Source organism: Citrus clementina, unplaced genomic scaffold (assembly GCF_000493195.1).
Source record: "Citrus clementina cultivar Clemenules unplaced genomic scaffold, Citrus_clementina_v1.0 scaffold_9, whole genome shotgun sequence".
Classification (NCBI taxonomy): Eukaryota; Viridiplantae; Streptophyta; class Magnoliopsida; order Sapindales; family Rutaceae; genus Citrus; species Citrus x clementina.
In genome coordinates, this window is record NW_006261964.1 from 3,613,511 (window position 1) to 3,631,193 (window position 17,683).

Here is a 17,683-nt window from a genome sequence, read left to right on the forward strand (position 1 = left end):
GTCCCCAAAAAGTTGCAGCAAATTACTCATTAATCAATCCTCAAAACAAAAATTACTCATTAGTTACCATGTTTGGTCAACTCATAGCGATCTTTTCAATGATGATGAGTCTAATTTCTCTTTCATCAAGCTATGCCCAACACTTTTAAGGCAATCTACTGAGACACGTGGCGTATAGAAGCAAAAACCTTGTAATAGACTCTTATCACAAGTTTCCTTTTTACTCAAAAAACCGAAAAAGGGGTGGCCCAAATATGGCAAAATTAGGAAAGAAAAGAAAAGGAAACTCCAAGGAGTGAGTGGCTATCCCAAAATTGGGTATACAAATAGGGTAATGTAGATAATAAAATGATGGCTTGAGGCATAAGGGAAGTGAAAATAAAAATGCTTTGATACAAAAAAGGCTTTTGGAAATGTGAAAAGCACTTCTGATTGGTCGGGTGGCTTCTTCTGCTACAAGGCAGAGGAGGGGTTTTCTTTTTTTTTTTTTGCCCTTTTTGTGACAATGACAATTCACCAAGAGGAAAATGTGGCAATTGTGATACACATGATTGGCCAACAAGAGAATGTAAAACAGAAATAAGAAACAGTGACATTTAGCTTCATTATTGTCTAAGCAAAACCTTGTCTTATTTTTGTTTGTGCTCTCATTCTTTCTCACTTGCATGAGCTAGCCACACCCAATTGTCAAAAATGGGGTGGTTGCAATCCCTCTTCTCTCCATTGAAGAAGCTTTGGCTGCGCCTACACTCGACTCCAAAAAAGAGTATGCGATCCCTCACTCGTTAATAATTAAACTCAGTAACAAAATACATGCATTTCAGTGCTCTCTTTCTTTGCGTAACTTCTTGTGCATTCACTACATTGCCATAAAAAATGCTTGGAAACAAAGAGCAAATTATCTCTATGTTCCTCTTATTAATGCATCTTCCTGCTCTCCTCTTTATATTCTCTGTACTTTTATATACTTGACCGAAACTCACGTTCGTTTATTACAGGGAGAGGGATATACATTCTATACGATGATGTCAAATCTTGCCCCTACGAGGATGTTCATGTGTTATGGTCAATACTAGTGGAATCAAATACCATCCCTTCCTCCTTGCCATCGAAACAATGAAATCGCCGTTACGCTTGCGGAGTTCAATGCACAAGAAAACATACATATATGAGCGTTTTTGAGACCATGTACATATAATATTTATGACTTTTTTATACTCTATGAAGTTTTCTTTTTCTTTTTCTTTTTTTTTCCTGCTTTCTCTTAAAGCTCATGTGACCTGGGTTATATAATAGAACAATGGTTTATTTCTTTCCATTTGTCTTTTTTTCTTTTTTCAGAAGCTTTCTGGAATTTACAAACACAGTAAACTTAATCTAACCATTGCCAGTAGGTTCGTTCTTGGAATTTTTGGCTTCTTATTGTTACTCCGTCAATGTTTTATTTAGTTTTGTTTATAATTCGCACTCAATCTATTAGAATGCAGTGGAGAAAGGGTACCTATTTCTTGAAATTTGTCTTCTTGTTGTTGCTTTGTCAGTTTTCAGCAGTTGTGGGTGAAAGTTAGTTTCTGCTGTTCATATCCTTCAGAAGTTGACTTGGTGAAAACTATTGATTGGATATGGCAACTAACACATGTCCATTTCTTCAATCTTTTCCTGGAACAAATATGAGTTTAAGCAACCTCAATAGGATAATGATTATGGTACAACATTCACACCCTCATTCTTTCTTGTAAAACCTCAAATTTCCAAAAATTCGTTGCTGATCATCCCAACTTATGATAATTATGTACGCTGCTGTAAAATTTTGGGGGTATCACATAGCAAAGTTGGGGGTGTATTTCAAAAATTAAAAATTTTCACGGGGGGTGGGAGAAGTCTGTACTGCAGATATAGCCTCTCGCCTATCGGTAGTGCTATTTCTTGATTCTGGTTATAAAAATTAAAAAAAAAAGTGATTAAAATAATTTGAAGTAGGCGACTGAACCCATTTTATAAGAAATCAGTTTGACTATATTGGTTTCGTAATACTCACAATATCTCAACAACTTAAGCTTTGAAGTAAAAATAGGGTGATTAAAGTATGAACTATGAAGCCCATTGTTAGCAATCATGAGACAAAACTCCAAAAACGCAAAATGTCGGTTTCTTAGATAAGTGTCTAAATATTTAAATTATCTCTAACCTCAATTAATAATTTGAATGGTTAGTGGATAACTAGATTGTTATTGGCAAATAGAAAAACTTTGATTATTATATCACCATGGCGGCCAAGGTTACTAAATTAACAAGATAAGTAAACAATAAAGCTTAATGATCACCAACTTGGAGTCTTCATCTAGAAAACGCTTAATCACCCATTAATATTACTATTAAACCAGCAAAATTAATAGATATTAATGCCCTTTCGTATAGGATTTTATAAAGAGCGTACTGATCCTTAACCTATAAATAATATTTGGCTAACCCAAATACCTATTTCTTGTTCGAATTGACAATGCAGTTTTCTAACAATCATGAGAACGCCCAATCAAAATACATTCAAATAACGAGTTTTGACTTATGGGAACTCTATCCAAAATTCCACATTTAGCAGTAATCCAGTGTTATCTTTCTTTCTTTGTTAGTAGGTCAGCTGACTTTTCACAAGGCACATCAATCTCTCAATGCGAACAGTGAATTTTGGGCAGAAATGATGACTATAAATCCCAATTGAATATTTCATCTTGGGAGTACAACGAATTCATTGCTGAAGACAGGCCTATTATTTAGTTACCAATTAATTTGTAACATATTCCTTCAGTAAATAGCAAGCAGTAGCTTGCTGTTTAAGCAAAACTAGAGTGAAAATGATAAGCAATACATGAGAAACCTGACAATCAGGAGGCAGGAGCCTGGTTCCATATAAACGAGGAACCAAAGAATTCTGTAGCAATAGTTGAGTTCAAACATCTAATCAGTCTAAAAGCAATGACCTCATAATCATCATATTCAGCTGCAAGGAAACAACATAAATAAATTAGAAAGAGTTTCCACATGTTGCTAGATGCACACCTTTGTTTTGGGCAGCATCGAAGAAAGAATTTCTGGAACACAAGAAAGGAATCATATCACAGCTGTATTGAGAAACAATGTCTGCTGTATACAAAGACAAATGTTTGACTATGGCATGTTCAACGAAGAGCTTATACCGCGTGTTTTACTCACCATAGGGATGCTATAGCATTACAAAGCAGATGAAGATTCATGTTCAGCCACAACTGGCAGCCAATCTTTGAAGTAGAGTAGGGACTCCGTATCTGCATTAGAGAGGGCTCCAATAGGAGTGACGGTAATCTGAAATGAGCATTGTCAGTACCTTGCTAATCATGAGCTGCTCGATTCAGAAGTTTAATGAAGCAAAGCAAGATACTCACATATCCTTCTCGAAGAAATTGCCAATCTGTATCAGGATCAGCAATGTGGGCCCCTCTTACCTATGAAGTTGAGTCCATTCAAAATTCAAGTAGACTGAAGAATGATACAAATTTATATGACATTTTTCATGAGACCAAGGACTTGCTAGAGGGTAAAAACTATCCAATTTATCCATTTTTCGGTTTAATTTTTCTTGAAGATTGTAATGTCCGCTTAATCCCAATGGGAAAAGATTTGATTAACTCCAAACAACTTCAAACATTTGCAATCTATTTTCATTTTGAACTCTCTGGCGGCATTAAAAAACAACAAATGAAATAGAGCATAGAAATAACCAGGAGAAAGGAAAAAGGAAAAGCACTCAACAGCATTCGATTAATAGTTAAGCCACCTCCTTGTTGTCTGACAATATTTTATCATTTTTTGGGTTTGGGTTGGTGTTTGCACCCCCGGGGGGGATCGAAGGAGGGGGTGCGGGTTTGGAAGTGCAACAATAAAATGTGAATCACCATGACTTCTTACCGTACGAAACAAAAGACTAGGGATTTAAAATACATTCTTATTCTGTTTTGCAGGATAATGGGACTAAAGGAAGATTAACCTAGGTGTGCAAAAAAATGCAAGAGACAGAAAGATAAAAGGACCAACCTCCCTACGAAACAGAAGGTCTTCTTCCAATGGGGTAGATGTATCTGTTTCAATTGTAACTGCTGAATCTGTGTCCATTGTCATTGTTGATAACATCTTCCCTCCTTGCATCTCAGAAGTGACTCGTCTCCACCCCATTTTGAATATGCTCGTACCCTGCTTAGTAAGTTTATACCCCTTTGCAAAAACAACAAACAAGGATATAAATATGTAACGTTTTTAACCAAATTGTCAAAGAGATGCGTAACAGAATGACTTATATACAAGTATATCAAAGCATGATTTGGCCCATTTGCAATCTCTCTGCAGCAACTATCCTATGGGAGTATCAGGGAACACACTTTAATGAATTTCACCTCATTCAAATCACCAGAATGACAGAACATTATATAAAGAAGAATTTGATGAAGAAAAAAGCCCTATGTTCAATCCTCAAACCACCTAAACTCTGCCACTGTCTTTCAAATGCAATCAGATTTGATGGAAGTAAGAAGAAAAAGTGAGAAAAAGTGATATAGGATAAGGAAGAATAAGAAGAAATAGAAAGGAAAGAGAAAATGAAGAAAAGAATCAGACTAAAAAGGGGGAGACCAAATCTAAACAAATAACTAATATCCCAAGTTTCCCAACTTAGAAACAGAAATATCCCAAGTCCTTCAAATCACTAAAAGTGAATAATATTCTAGAAAAGCATGATCTCCATCAAGAAGGATTGACACCCTGATAGGTGTTCCTCAACATGGTGGGAAAACAATGCTTTAGTATCCCCGATTCAGTGGAAATTGACAGAGTAAAATATTAAAATGTTAATGCAAGAATTTACCTTATTATTAGGAATATCTGTAGGTAGATCTATGTTTAGAAAGCATCTTTCAGGATAAGTTTGATTCCTGATCTCGGCCAGTATTGCATTTATAATAGGTAAACAAGCCTCAGCAGCAAGTGTGTAATCATTAACATTGCTCTTACCTCCAACCCTACATGTTCAATTTTAAAAGTTACCATATGCAAGAAAATAAATAACCTTTTCTTAAAGATAAGAAAGTTGAGCATGAAAAGGCAAAACAGCTTTTTCAACATTATATGTTGCAAAATTGTAACAGCCTCACAACTCCATTGTCCTTAAAATACTCATTCACGGCACTTGCTCTCAACTGGAAGAATATGCTGTTAAACACTAATATGGATGCAAATTAAAACAAAAATCATTCCAATTAACCCAACGTGTGGCCATCAGAATACACATATATACCAGTCGTATGATATAGAGACAGACGGTACACCATGAAAGAAAGCCTCTCGAGCACCTGCAACTGTCCCAGAGTAAACACTGCAAATCCAATTAAAATGAATCAGTTTTGTCCTTCGTATAAGCAAGCCAAGCAAATTGCAACATGATATGTTAATTTTCAATAGAATAATGGCAAAAGAGAAGTACTTATTTATACAAATTTTGGGGATTGCAGAAAAAACAAGCCTTTCTTTAGGTGTGTTTTTTCTTTCAACATCCCCTGACAAAAAAATCACTCAAGTTTTTCTTCGTAGATCTCAAAAGAACTTCATTTGTGAATGGGTGTCTGGAAATCTTATAACAATATAACAACCATCTACAAGTAGATCTACTACATTCAAGGAAAATTTCAGATAGCTATAATTGGTTAAAAACTGTATCAACGACCTCTTACAAACAAACCAAGCTATAGTCATTGAATGTTCAGAATTACCAAGGGATAAACCTGATAGAGCTGAAATACATATAGGCCTCTTTCGAGAAACATGTTATATCCATGACTAAATTATATTTTTCTTTAAAGGGATGAAAAAGAAGAAAGAAAATCGTTAATCCAGTTTAACCAAAAGAAAGACAGTAAAGAAAAGATTGTTGCTCTACGATAATATTATTTCAGCTTCTGTTCTCCTTCCCCTTCCCTTCATCCCCATCTCTTATCAAAATCTCCAATTTGAAACAGGGAGAAAATTTTCAGGGCTATTGTAAGATAAATAACATACAGGATACAAAGCAGATGAAATACCACTTACACATGATAACCACAGTTGCTACCCATGTTTATGCCACTGATTACCTATAAACAGAAAAATTAGGCATATTAAGAACTAGTAAAATGAAATACCTTCATGCACCATAATTTCTAGACAACAAGGCCATGTATTTTGTGCTGTTTCATCCAGAGAAGAGTTTTCCAATAAGGTTGCCTCAATAAAAAAGTAACAAACTATTTGAATTCATTAGCAATTATTGCCATGTAATTACAACTTACAATCCCTAAGGTGTGTTTGTTAATGCATTTGCTAAATTAGAAACAGAGTCCTATAAACAGTGACCATATAGTGCAGGCCATCTATGTACAAAGACACACAGGGTGGAAGCATAATAAATAAAGAGTAATATTAGAGATATAAACTCTTACCTGTACAACCAACGTGGCGTATTATATCATTGTGAAACGTCCTTTATAATTTATTTTCTTCATATTTCCTTGAAAATGTAGAGACAAGTGGCAATGACACAATGTTGCCACATCAGGTTGTACAGATAGTGTTTGTATCCCTAGTGTTAGTCTAAATGAAATTGGCCTAAGCTTGTAAGTGAGATCTCTTTACAACTACAATGCAATCAGTCAATATTTGACAATTGAAAGTAAAAAACCAGAGAGAGCTACCAGGTCAGGGACCGAAGGAAAGAGTGCTTGCGAGACACCCAACGATGCACAATCTGCTGGAGTTCCTGAAATATATATATATATATATATATATGCAAGCCACGAATACTGCAAGTAAATTACTTAGACAGATGATGATAAATTGGCAGTTGAGATTGAAGAAGACTGATTATGACAAACCAGACACGGCATAGGCGGTAACTCCATCAAAATCTGCTGGTCTGGCCGAAATTGGGTGACGCCAAGTAATACTATGACTAACAGCCGATTTTTCTCTGCAGAATAAATAATAATTACAGTAATTGCCACACATTGTCTGTACGTACAAGGCGTATATTAATTAGCAACGATCATCCAATTCCAATTCGAGTCACGCAATTCAATTAAATAAAAGATGAGAAGCTCACGAATCGGGGGCGCAGACTTGGACGGTGTAGCGATTGGTGGAGACGAGAACGCGGACGAGGGAACGCAAACCAGGCGCGTCGATCCCGTCGTCGTTGGTGACCATAATCGTTGGCTTGTGATCGGAGTTAACAATAGCGATTCCACGACGCTCCATTTCTTCCTCCGGCTACAGGATTGTTCGGTCCAAGACGACGAAGAAGAAGAAGAAGAAGAAGAAGAAGAAGAATTGTTAGTCCTTAGTCGTGCGTTTGGCTTAAGATGGGGGAAAACAAATGAGGATCAGCAAAAAAACGTTTTGTGTTGTTGTGCTGTTGCCACTTGCTTGCTGGTGCTGTTATGTGGGGAATATGTGCTTGATGATCAATGCTGGCAGGAATCGAATGCTCGTGATGCTCGTGTCGATACACTCGTGTGTCTCGTGAACATGCAATCTAATGAAAAATAAAACTACCTATTGTTCCATTGGATAGTATTTACTGTGGTTTCTTTCTATTTTCTAACGGTTTCTTTCTAATTTCTCCTTAAGTTGGAATGCATTTCGGATTATGTGAGAACATTTGTCTTGGGACCCGAAGCTAGGTTTCGGTCACTGGCTAGTGGAATTACATCTTGATCTCCACTTTTTTTTTAAAAAATAATAGTATGTTTATATTTTGTAAAATGTTAAATTTGTAATTTTTTATATATTTTATTTCACTTAACTTTTTTGTTTATTAATTATATTTTTATAAATAAACTCATGTTCAATTCGATTCGCTATGATTCATTAGAGGATATACGTACGGATCAATTTGATTCGTGTATCAATTTTATTGCTTGCCAGTGCTATTAGGTGAGGAATATATGCCTGATGATCATAATTAATGTTGGCACGAATCAAATGCTCGTGTTGTGTACTTGTGTGTATCGTCAATATGTAATCTAATAAATAATAAAACTCTTTATTGGTCCATTGGATAATGGATAGTATTTACTATAGTTTCTTTCTATTTTCTAACAGTACCCTCTTAAGTTGAAATGCATTTTAGATTATATACAAATTTATTTTTAGGACTCGAAGTTAGGCTTCATTCATTGGCAATCTAGGTCATAATTTGCTTATTTGATTTATTCAATACGATGCGAACTAAGTGGATTTGGGTTTGAAAAAATTGAATCGTTTAATAAATGAGTGAGTTTGATTCGATTCGATTCGCTAATTAAATGAATCGAATCTGGGTTTGAGGGCATTGATTCATTTATTAGTTTAGGGTTCACTTAATAAATGGGTTATAAATGAATTAGATACAATACATTCCTTTGAAATTCATTTAACTAAATTATTTATTTATCCTTAAAAATGTATGAAAAAATTTTAAAATGTGAAGGCTAATATAGTAATCATAAATAATAATACGGTTCTATTTTGTAGGATGTTAATTTGTGATTTTTTATATTTTATCTCACTTAAGTTTTTTTATTAATTATATTTTTGTAAATGAATTCATATTCAATTTAAATTCGTTATGATTCGTTATAAGAAAAACAAATCCAAATTCTAATGTTTTTTTTTTTTTACCACGAGGTATCTTGGGAAGGGTCTCAACTGTGGGAGGCATCTTTAAATCCGTACCATAACCCAGGCTAGAAGTCCCCGCTCAAATTGAGAGGCACATATTCTCCCAACAAAGACGACTTTCCTGCGACTCAAACTGGGGAGCAAACCCAATCAAGCCACTTAAGGAAACTCTATTTCCAGTGGAACCAACACTTTGTTGGTATATTCAAATGTTTATGTCGTGTACTCAGGTGTCTCGTGAACATGCAATCTAATAAATAATAAATAAATAAACTCTTTATTGGTCCATTGGATAGTATTTACTATAGTTTCTTTCCAACAAAATCTATTAAGTTTAAATGCATTTTGGATTATACATACATTTGTCTTAGAACTACAAGTTAGGTTTCGGTCACTGGTTAGTGGAGTTACATCTTGATCTCCCTTAAAAAAAAAAAATTAGTTAAATGTAAAATAGATGATTTTAGCTTTAATGGCCATATTGATAACATATAAGTTAATTTGAAATGTTAATTTCAAGTCATTACTGGGGATGATTCTTTTAGAAATGGTAGTGAGAGCAAGAATCAGTTTGGTAATGCTATAATTTTTTATATAATTGTTGTTAGTTGTCTTGAGAAATAAATAATTATAAAGAAAATCAATTAAACGTTTGGTAAATTTTTATTTTTAAAAGTGGTGTGAATTTTAAAAGCAATTGTATATTTTTAGTAAATTTTACTATTGAACTATTGTAAGAATATAAATGATTGAATTGAGCATAATTTGAATAAAATTTATTTATACATTATAAACACGTATACAAAATATTTTTATTGTGTATATATAACAACCAATAACTAAAATAAATATTTTGTATTATTAATTTGATTTTTTATTTTATTATCACAATATAATTGGTAATAATAATAATAACAACAATCATCATCATCATCATCATCATCCTTTTAAAGTTAATAATTTTGTGCTAATTAATAAGAATAGTTTTGGATTTTTATAACATATATGAGGGTATATATGAAATTTTATTAAGTATAAATTAATTCTCAAAAGATGCGGCTATTTTACCAAAAGTAATTTCTAAAATAATTCAACAAACACTAAATTAGTTTTTAACTTCTTAAACTCACTTTTGAGCCTACTAAAAGCAATTTTAAATAGACCATAAATTTTCTCTTTAATTAGTTATAGAAAATGGGTTGAACCAACCCAATCAAGTGTTTTCTAAGTTCATATTAAAAAATATAAATAAATATTTTAAATATTTTAAATAATAAAAAATAAAACTTTTAAAAACTTTTAGAAGCCTTATGAATTGGGCCTTAAGATTTTAGTTATAACGGATGTATTTAGAATGAAACCGTTAGTGTATTTAGAAAAAAAAAAACAAATTAAGATTTAGAACGAAAAAATGGCATATTTTGGATCACTAAAAAATTTACACTAAATTAAAAAATATATATTCTAATTATAAATATTTAACATGTTAGATTTGAGTCTTAAAAAGTTGAAGCCATTATTATGTAGATTATGGTCTGCTTCTCAGGTTGATGTGGGTTGGATTTTGGAAGAAATCATTAGTCCAAATTGTAAGTTAACGAGATTTTGCCTATCTTGATGAGTCCACTATTGTTAGACAAGTAGAATTATCTTACCTAAATACACATTTTTAACGGAAATGTGCACCGGAAATTGGTAATGCCAATATTGATTTCATATAACGTCGTCCGCAGAGTCTAGTGCCCAGTTCACATGCACAAGTGCCTCGCCATCGGGCTGCCGAGTGACAGACTGACAGCGACGAAGGAGCTACTCGCGCCTTTCTTAAACTCTCTTAAAATAACGCGGTTTTATATTTATAATGCACACACTGGCAAACAAGAACCAAAGTATTAGGGGAATTGTTCCTTATTACTAGATTTATGGTCTTTTTTTTTACTTAATGATTTAATTGATTTAATTTCAATCATTTAAGTCATTAAGTCTGTTTTTTTTTTTTTTAACTTAATGAAAATTTTCAATCATTAAGTTATTAAGAAATTTTGTTTTATTCAATGACTTACTTGACATAATTTCAATCAGTTAAGTCATTAATTTAATTTATTTTTCAACTTATTAAAAATTTTCAGTCATTAAGTTATTAAGTTATTAAACTAATTTTTTTTTAACTTTTTGCTTAACCTAAAAAGTTTGAATGATATTATTAAAGGATATTCTCTAAAATATCTCTATCTTATTAATTAATTTTCATCCTTACCTAAATAAAATTTACTAATTAGCATTATTACCCATCTCTATAACATATGGTAATATAATGGTAGATTATTATTATTTTTATCTTTTTAATTCTGTCAAATTAGCATTATTTATCTTCATAATTTTTTATGAATATTTTCATACAAAAACACCACAAACTACGATAAATTTGATTAACATATACCATTTTAGAATATAAAGGGTTGTATTCGATTAAACATGATTTGTATTATGATAATGTATTATTTTATTTAAGTTCTTTGAGATATTTATTATTTATTTAACATTTATAATTTTTAAAGGCATAAATGTAAAAATATTAGCTTTCAATTTTTTTAAGTTAAAAAAATAAATAACTTAATATTTTTTCTTAGCAACTCAGACAAAAAACAAGCATATCATTCACATTCAAACATTCAGTTCTATTCAGAGTTCAAACTAGTTCAGGTCTATTTAGATTTCATACCAAAAAATAGCCACCTAAGTCACTTTTTTTAGCTTTTTACTTAATCTAAAAAGTCTAAATGATTTCATTAATAAATATTCTCTAAAAATATCCTTATTTAATTCATTAATTTTCATCCTCACCTAAATAAATTTAATATTTAGCATTATTGTTGATGCGAGATTCTGGTTACTCTCTCGACCACGACCAGGATCTCTGCTCAATCAACTCGACCACGATCAAGATCTCTCCTCGTATGACTTCTTCTCCAAAAATTCCTGCATACACAGAAACAAGTCAGAGCACGCCGGTTGTTTTTCCAGCGTAAACCCTCCGACGCTTAAGTCAGAAATGAAGGTTTTGTGTTCCTGGGAACGTTAGCCACTAATCTTATGGCTTATTTTTGGTATTGATTATTCAGTGCTCTCTTTATCTCAGTTTTAATATCAAAATTTCTAACTCTTTTACCTTCGTTGGCCACCTTTTTATAGGCTTCTCCTGAGTTCAGACCTTCCCTCAATCCACGCCCATTACCTTCCCATCTCTCGGAAGTGGATGCTCCGTTTCCATAATCGTGGGTGGTCGCGTGGTCTTCGTGTCTTGATTCTCGGGTTGGAGTGCACGTCTCGCCAACTACCGTTGACCGGGTCTCCTCGCCTCAACCATTAGCAGGAGACCGGCCTCGCTGATGTCGTATTCGTGGACGAGCAGAATATTCATACTCCTGTTCTCCTGCTACCAGACTTCTGCAAGATATACCTGTTCGTGGGAACCCTGCTAATAGGTATCTGCTCATCATGGCTGGTCTCGTCGAATTACATCCCCCAAACAATTATTATCCATATCTATAACTTGTGATAATATAGTGATAGACTATTATTATTTTTATCTTTTTGTTTTCTTTTAAATTACCATTAGTTATCATCACAATTTTTTATGAATATTTTTCATATAAAAAAATCATAAACTACAATAAAATTGATTAACATATAAATTTAAAATATAAAGGGTTCTATTCAATTGAACATGATTTATATCATGATAATAAATTATCTTATTTAAGTTGTTTCAAATGTTTATAATTCTTTTAACGTTTATAATTGTAAGGGTATAAATGTAAAAATTTATATTTTTAAATTAAAAAAAACCTTAATATTTATTTTTAGTAATTCAAATACATCATTTAGATTAAGATATTTAAATTTATTTAGAATTTAGAATAATAAAGATTCATTTAGATTTCAAAAAAAGAAAAAGAAAAAAAAAAACACCTCAGATGACAAAAATAAATCCAATTAAAGTCAAACATACTTTCTTTTGGCAGCTAACTCTTCATAAAAAGTTTATGACAGGGGTCGGGTGTGAAGAGACTGCAATAAAAAGAAAACATATGGTTAGTTTTTCAATTAGTTTTTATTTTTGTGCTTGAATGTAATTTTTACTTGGTAATATAACGCTACAAACAAAAAAATGTTATTAAAATTAGTTATATTAAAAAAGTATGAAACTAAGTGTATCAAAAAAAAAAAAAAAAAGAGCATGAAACCGATACATCCCAGTTTTATTTAATCTTATCTCTTAATCAGTAAGCTGTTAAAATTGTGCTGCTTTACTTTTAAACAATTAATTGTGTACTACTCATAGGATTGGCATGAAATTGATCGGATATCGATGAACTCAAGCGGATCAAGACGTGCGTAGCCAGATGCACGCACGCGGCGCAATGCCATGGCAGCATGCCGCACACAACGTGCTTTTCTAAATAAACACAGCTAATTTAATGGCTTGATCAATCACAGTTCGAGTCTATGATATGCGGGAAATTTACGAAAATAACCATTATTATTTTATTATTTTTGCAATTAACCCTCTGAACTTTTTTCTATCAACATTAGCCAAACACAAGCCTTTTTTCCCAAATTACTCTTCTTTGCGTAACAAAACCAACGTCGTTTCTCCCATATCGCCAAACCAAAAGCAGCTTTTCGCTCTTGATTCATCAGTCAACGGTGACCGCAAAGGACAACGATAAAAGTGATATCCGATCATAATTTATCCGGATCCAACACAAATCGACATCAGTTACTGGTATGAGTTATTTTCTGAACAACTGGGCTAAATCTGGATCTGGCGACAGGCTGCCTGTCGCAGCAAAACTTGGTGCGACAGGCAACCTGTTGCACCAAGCAAGGTGCGACAGGTGCCTGTCGCACCAAGCAAGGTGCGACGGGCACCCGTCGCACCAAGCAAGGTGCGACGGGCACCCTGTCGCACCAAACCTTGGTGCGACGGGCATCCCGTCGCACCAAGCAAGGTGCGACGGGCACCCTGTCGCACCAAACCTTGGTGCGACGGGCATCCTGTCGCACCAAACCTTGGTGCGACGGGCACCCTGTCGCACCAAGATTCGGGCGACAGGTTGCCTGTCGCACCCACCATGAAATACATCATTAAAACTGTATTATTTTAATATGGCTGAAATAATATTTTTTTATAATTTCAGGCTTAATGGATTCAGTTGTACTTGAATTGTGTTACGATGGTTGGTGGGAGACATTAGAAAATAGCCGTATGGAGTACGTGAATGGTAAAAATCGAGCATTTTTTGTTGGAAAAAATTATCTGTTTGATCAGTTATTGGCAAGAGTATACGAGGTGTTACAAATTAACCCTAATGACTATAGTATCACCATGAAGACAACTTTGAGGTCTAGTAACACATTATATCGTATATGTGCAATGCCCATGGATATATGCGATGATGAAATGGTGAGGGTTGTGTTGCATATGGCATCGGACGTAGCTAATTTTGGATGCATTCCTATATTCGTGACCACATCACCTCGAGTTCCGAGCGAAGGTATTGAGCCACATGTCGATACAGAAACTTCGTTTAGAGCAAATATGTCTGGCCCCGATAATGATGAAGAGGTGTTGCCAAGGACAATATCGTTGCAGCAATATTACTCTCCAATCCACGAAAATTATGACAACATTGATGATAATGGCGTTACGTTACAGGATGTTGGAGCAACAGTATTTCCAATAACAACGTCGTTGGAGCAACGATATTCTCCGTATCACAACAATGTTTTTCGGGACAATGATGATTTTCATAATGAGACAGAGGGGGATAATGTTTGTGCAGAACCTTCTAATACTACAAGGGGGGGCACGCGTTTCAATAATGATGGTGATGATGGAGGAGCCGGTCCTTCAAATGTTCCATCGTTTCAGCATGAGGATGAGTGTGAAGACAATACTCCTGTGAATAACAGAGGCAATAGACCTATTCCTTCTATGGTTCGATCGAGAAGGCGAATTGACCCCCTTACAAGTGTTGCTCCAACTTTGCCTTCGAATATGGTTGCTCCAAGCTTTGTTAGCAGTTGTGATTCAGATGATATCAGTGTGGGTAAGCTATTTGCTGAGAAAAATGAGTTTATATTACAACTACGCAAGGTTGCCTTTAGAGACAAGTTTGATTTCAAGATTGCACGGTCTACTACGACACGTTTCGAGGCTCACTGTTGTTCAGAATCATGTAAATGGCGTATTCGAGCAACTAGATGTTCGAACGAGCAAAATATTCCGTGGGTGGTGAAGAGAATTGACAATGTACACACTTGTCATAATGAGGTATTGGTTGATGGACGTCATCAAGTCAGGAGCCAGGTTGTCGGTCATATTATCGCAGAAAAATATATTCAAGACAAGAGGATTTATACTCCGAATGACATAAGAGCAGATATGCAACAGGAATACGGTGTTCAGTTAACATACCAGCAGGCATATCGGGCGAGAGAAGTTGGTCTTGAAATAGTTCGAGGCAACCCTGCAGAGTCATACAACTTGCTCCCTAAATACTCTCACGTACTAACTACAGCGAATGAGGGTACAGTCACTCACCTCGAGCAGGATGGAGATGGTAATTTCTTGTACTATTTTGTAGCACTCGGATCTTCCATCAAGGGTTTTATGCAGTACATTCGGCCTGTCATTGCTGTAGATGGTACTCATCTGAAGGGATTATATCGTGGAAGCATGTTCGTGGCAACATGTCTTGATGGTAACAATCAATTGTATCCGTTAGCCATTGGGATCATGGATTCAGAAAACAACGATGCTTGGGAATAGTTTATGATGAAGTTACACGGAGTGATTGGCGATAGACCTAAGTTGGTAATTATCTCTGATCGATGCACTGCCATAAGGAGAGCCGTTCTTAAAGTTTTTCACAATGCAACTCATGGCGTTTGTTTTTACCACGTGAAAGGTAACATTAAGTCTCAGTTTAGAATGTCCAAAGCTCTTTGGGATCAATTTGAGCCTGCCTTTATTAATGCAGCAAAAGCATATGGCCATGAGGAATTTAAGAGACAACTTGAAGGGTTGTGGATGATCCACTCGGGTGCGGCTGATTACCTAGAAAATAATGTCGGTACGTGTAATTGGGCAAGGTCGCAGTTTGAAGGTAGGAGGTACAGCATTCTTACCACGAACATCGCGGAGAGTGTTAATGCGTTCATGAGGGAACCTCGAAAATTTCCTGTGACTCATCTTGTTGATCACTTTAGGAAAACATTGCAGCAATGGTTTTATGATAGGAAAATTGTGGCTGAATCAATGACTACTCGGCTAACAACATGGGCGGATGAAATAGTCACTGAGAGGAGAACTATAGCTGAAAGAATGATAGTTCGGCCGGTGTCTCCGCATCGCTTTCAAGTTATAGGCGGTGGGCTTAAGGAAGGGTTAGTTGACTTGCAAAAGAGAACTTGCTCCTGCAGAGTGTTCCAGCTTGATCAGCTTGTGTGTGCTCATGCAATCGCGGCGTGTCTAACACACCGGGTGGATTTTATTAACCTTTGCTCGGACTTTTACACTACAGAATCGTTGGCGATGGCTTATGCACAACCAGTAGAGCCAGTTGGTGATGTGGCTGATTGGGAAATTCCAGATGAAATTCAGGAAATGCATGTATACCCACCAGTTGAGGCACCACCACCTGGCCGTCGTAAAGAGCTCAGAATACCCTCGGCTGGCGAGGACGTTGACCGGCGGACTGTTAGATGCGGTCGGTGTCATGAACTAGGCCATAATCGTAAGAGATGTAAGAATCCCATTGCGTCGACTCGAAGTTAGTTGTATTTTGTGTGTTATGAGTTTGTTAAAACTATTATTGTTTTTGTGTTCGTTGGTTAAAACTGTTACTGCTTGTTTTGTATTGTACACTTATATTTCATAAAACTTTATTTAAAATTTAAAATGTGAGGCATTAAAATTATATAAACTTAAGTGTGCGAAGTAAAAAAAAATTCAAATTTCAACATTTGAATTACTACATAGGTTTACAATTGAATATCGTTATTAAATATATCAACCGCAATCTTCTTTCTAAAGTACTCGACATGACTAGCGTTAAACTCCAATCTAATCCCGAACATTAAATACATCGTAACCATCAATACAAAAACACCGCAATCGCCAGTTCCGGGCTCTTGTTGTGGCGCGCTCTTAACTGCGATAACTTTCCACGGGTCTTCACTCTGCAACTCCGGTCGGATATTGTAGAAGCCAACGTATTCCAACCATCGAGGGAATATAACTTCAAGTGGCTTGAATTTCAACTTGTACCTTTTGTCGTCGCGATTTGTGAGTAATGAGTCATAAATCCAGACTTTGTTTTTTCGAAAGTCAACTCGTGCTAGTACCCAATGCGCGCCGTCGAAGTTAACAGGGATGAGTAGCTGCATATAACAATTGAAAAACATGTTCGTTATGTATGAAATTAAAATACAACAAAGAAAAAGCAACAACTTGAATATTTTCATTAGATAGCATGTGAAATGTAATAAAATACATACCATATCGACATCCGTCATTGATTTAGACATTGTGTGCTGGCGGCCACAAAGATAACTATTCACGCGGTCGTCGAATACCATTGAATCGACTGCACAATTCCCGTTATTCCATAACTGATTCAAGAACACCTAATACATAGATAACCAAGAAATGCATAAATTAATAAAACTTAAATTTTTACATCCACATAAGATTTATAAGTTTTGTCGGCACGTTACCCAAAAAAATGTGTCAGTATGTGTGACACGTTGGAGTAAGGCATTTGGATACTGCCGTTGCTTCTCGCTAATCAAGCGGAGATACTCGTGAATATGCTGTAGAGAAACAGAAATATTACGAGTTTTTAAAAACAAATTTATACACAAATCCACAACAGTATACACCACGAGGAAATTATAA

At 34.9% G+C, this 17,683-nt stretch overlaps 3 protein-coding genes across 4 annotated transcripts; 1 reads left to right on the forward strand and 2 right to left on the reverse strand.

Annotated features, from left to right (window-relative positions):
- Positions 1–2,682: 2,682 nt before the first annotated feature.
- Positions 2,683–7,652, reverse strand: LOC18033310 (5'-nucleotidase SurE). 2 transcript variants are annotated; one of them, XR_002905454.1, is made up of 11 exons: positions 7,157–7,652; positions 6,930–7,024; positions 6,750–6,814; positions 6,109–6,152; positions 5,321–5,398; positions 4,892–5,045; positions 4,069–4,245; positions 3,420–3,479; positions 3,211–3,339; positions 3,058–3,089; positions 2,683–2,929 (listed from the first exon to the last, which is right to left on the reverse strand). XR_002905454.1 is itself a non-coding variant. In XM_006419857.2 (10 exons), exons 1-9 carry the CDS (start codon positions 7,309–7,311, stop codon positions 3,229–3,231), a joined length of 939 nt encoding a protein of 312 aa, XP_006419920.1. In that variant the 5' UTR covers positions 7,312–7,652; the 3' UTR covers positions 2,700–2,998; positions 3,211–3,228. The 2 variants fall into 2 exon arrangements, 1 of the variants encoding a protein (XP_006419920.1); XM_006419857.2 differs by lacking the exon at positions 3,058–3,089 and having other exon boundaries at positions 2,700–2,998.
- Positions 7,653–15,559: 7,907 nt separating this feature from the next.
- LOC112096728 lies at positions 15,560–16,561 on the forward strand. The gene has a single exon (XM_024180218.1). The coding sequence runs from the start codon at positions 15,560–15,562 to the stop codon at positions 16,559–16,561; it is 1,002 nt and encodes a 333-aa protein (XP_024035986.1).
- Positions 16,562–16,767: 206 nt separating this feature from the next.
- Positions 16,768–17,301, reverse strand: LOC18032843 (sentrin-specific protease 1). The gene is made up of 2 exons (XM_024180239.1): positions 17,284–17,301; positions 16,768–17,166 (listed from the first exon to the last, which is right to left on the reverse strand). Exons 1-2 carry the CDS (start codon positions 17,299–17,301, stop codon positions 16,768–16,770), a joined length of 417 nt encoding a protein of 138 aa, XP_024036007.1.
- Between the last annotated feature and the right edge of the window lie 382 nt (positions 17,302–17,683).

What these genes read in the sequence shown, in the direction of transcription:
- LOC18033310 (XM_006419857.2), bottom strand. Translation starts at nt 7,311, where the DNA reads ATGGAGCGTCGTGGAATCGCTATTGTTAACTCCGATCACAAGCCAACG. An exon ending in CAAGTCTGCGCCCCCGATTC is followed by an intron (nt 7,025 to 7,156) that starts GTGAGCTTCTCA and finishes TTTATTCTGCAG; the next exon opens with AGAAAAATCGGCTGTTAGTC. An exon ending in AGCAACTGTGGTTATCATGT is followed by an intron (nt 5,399 to 6,108) that starts GTAAGTGGTATT and finishes TTGGATTTGCAG; the next exon opens with TGTTTACTCTGGGACAGTTG.
- LOC112096728 (XM_024180218.1), top strand. Translation starts at nt 15,560, where the DNA reads ATGAAGTTACACGGAGTGATTGGCGATAGACCTAAGTTGGTAATTATC.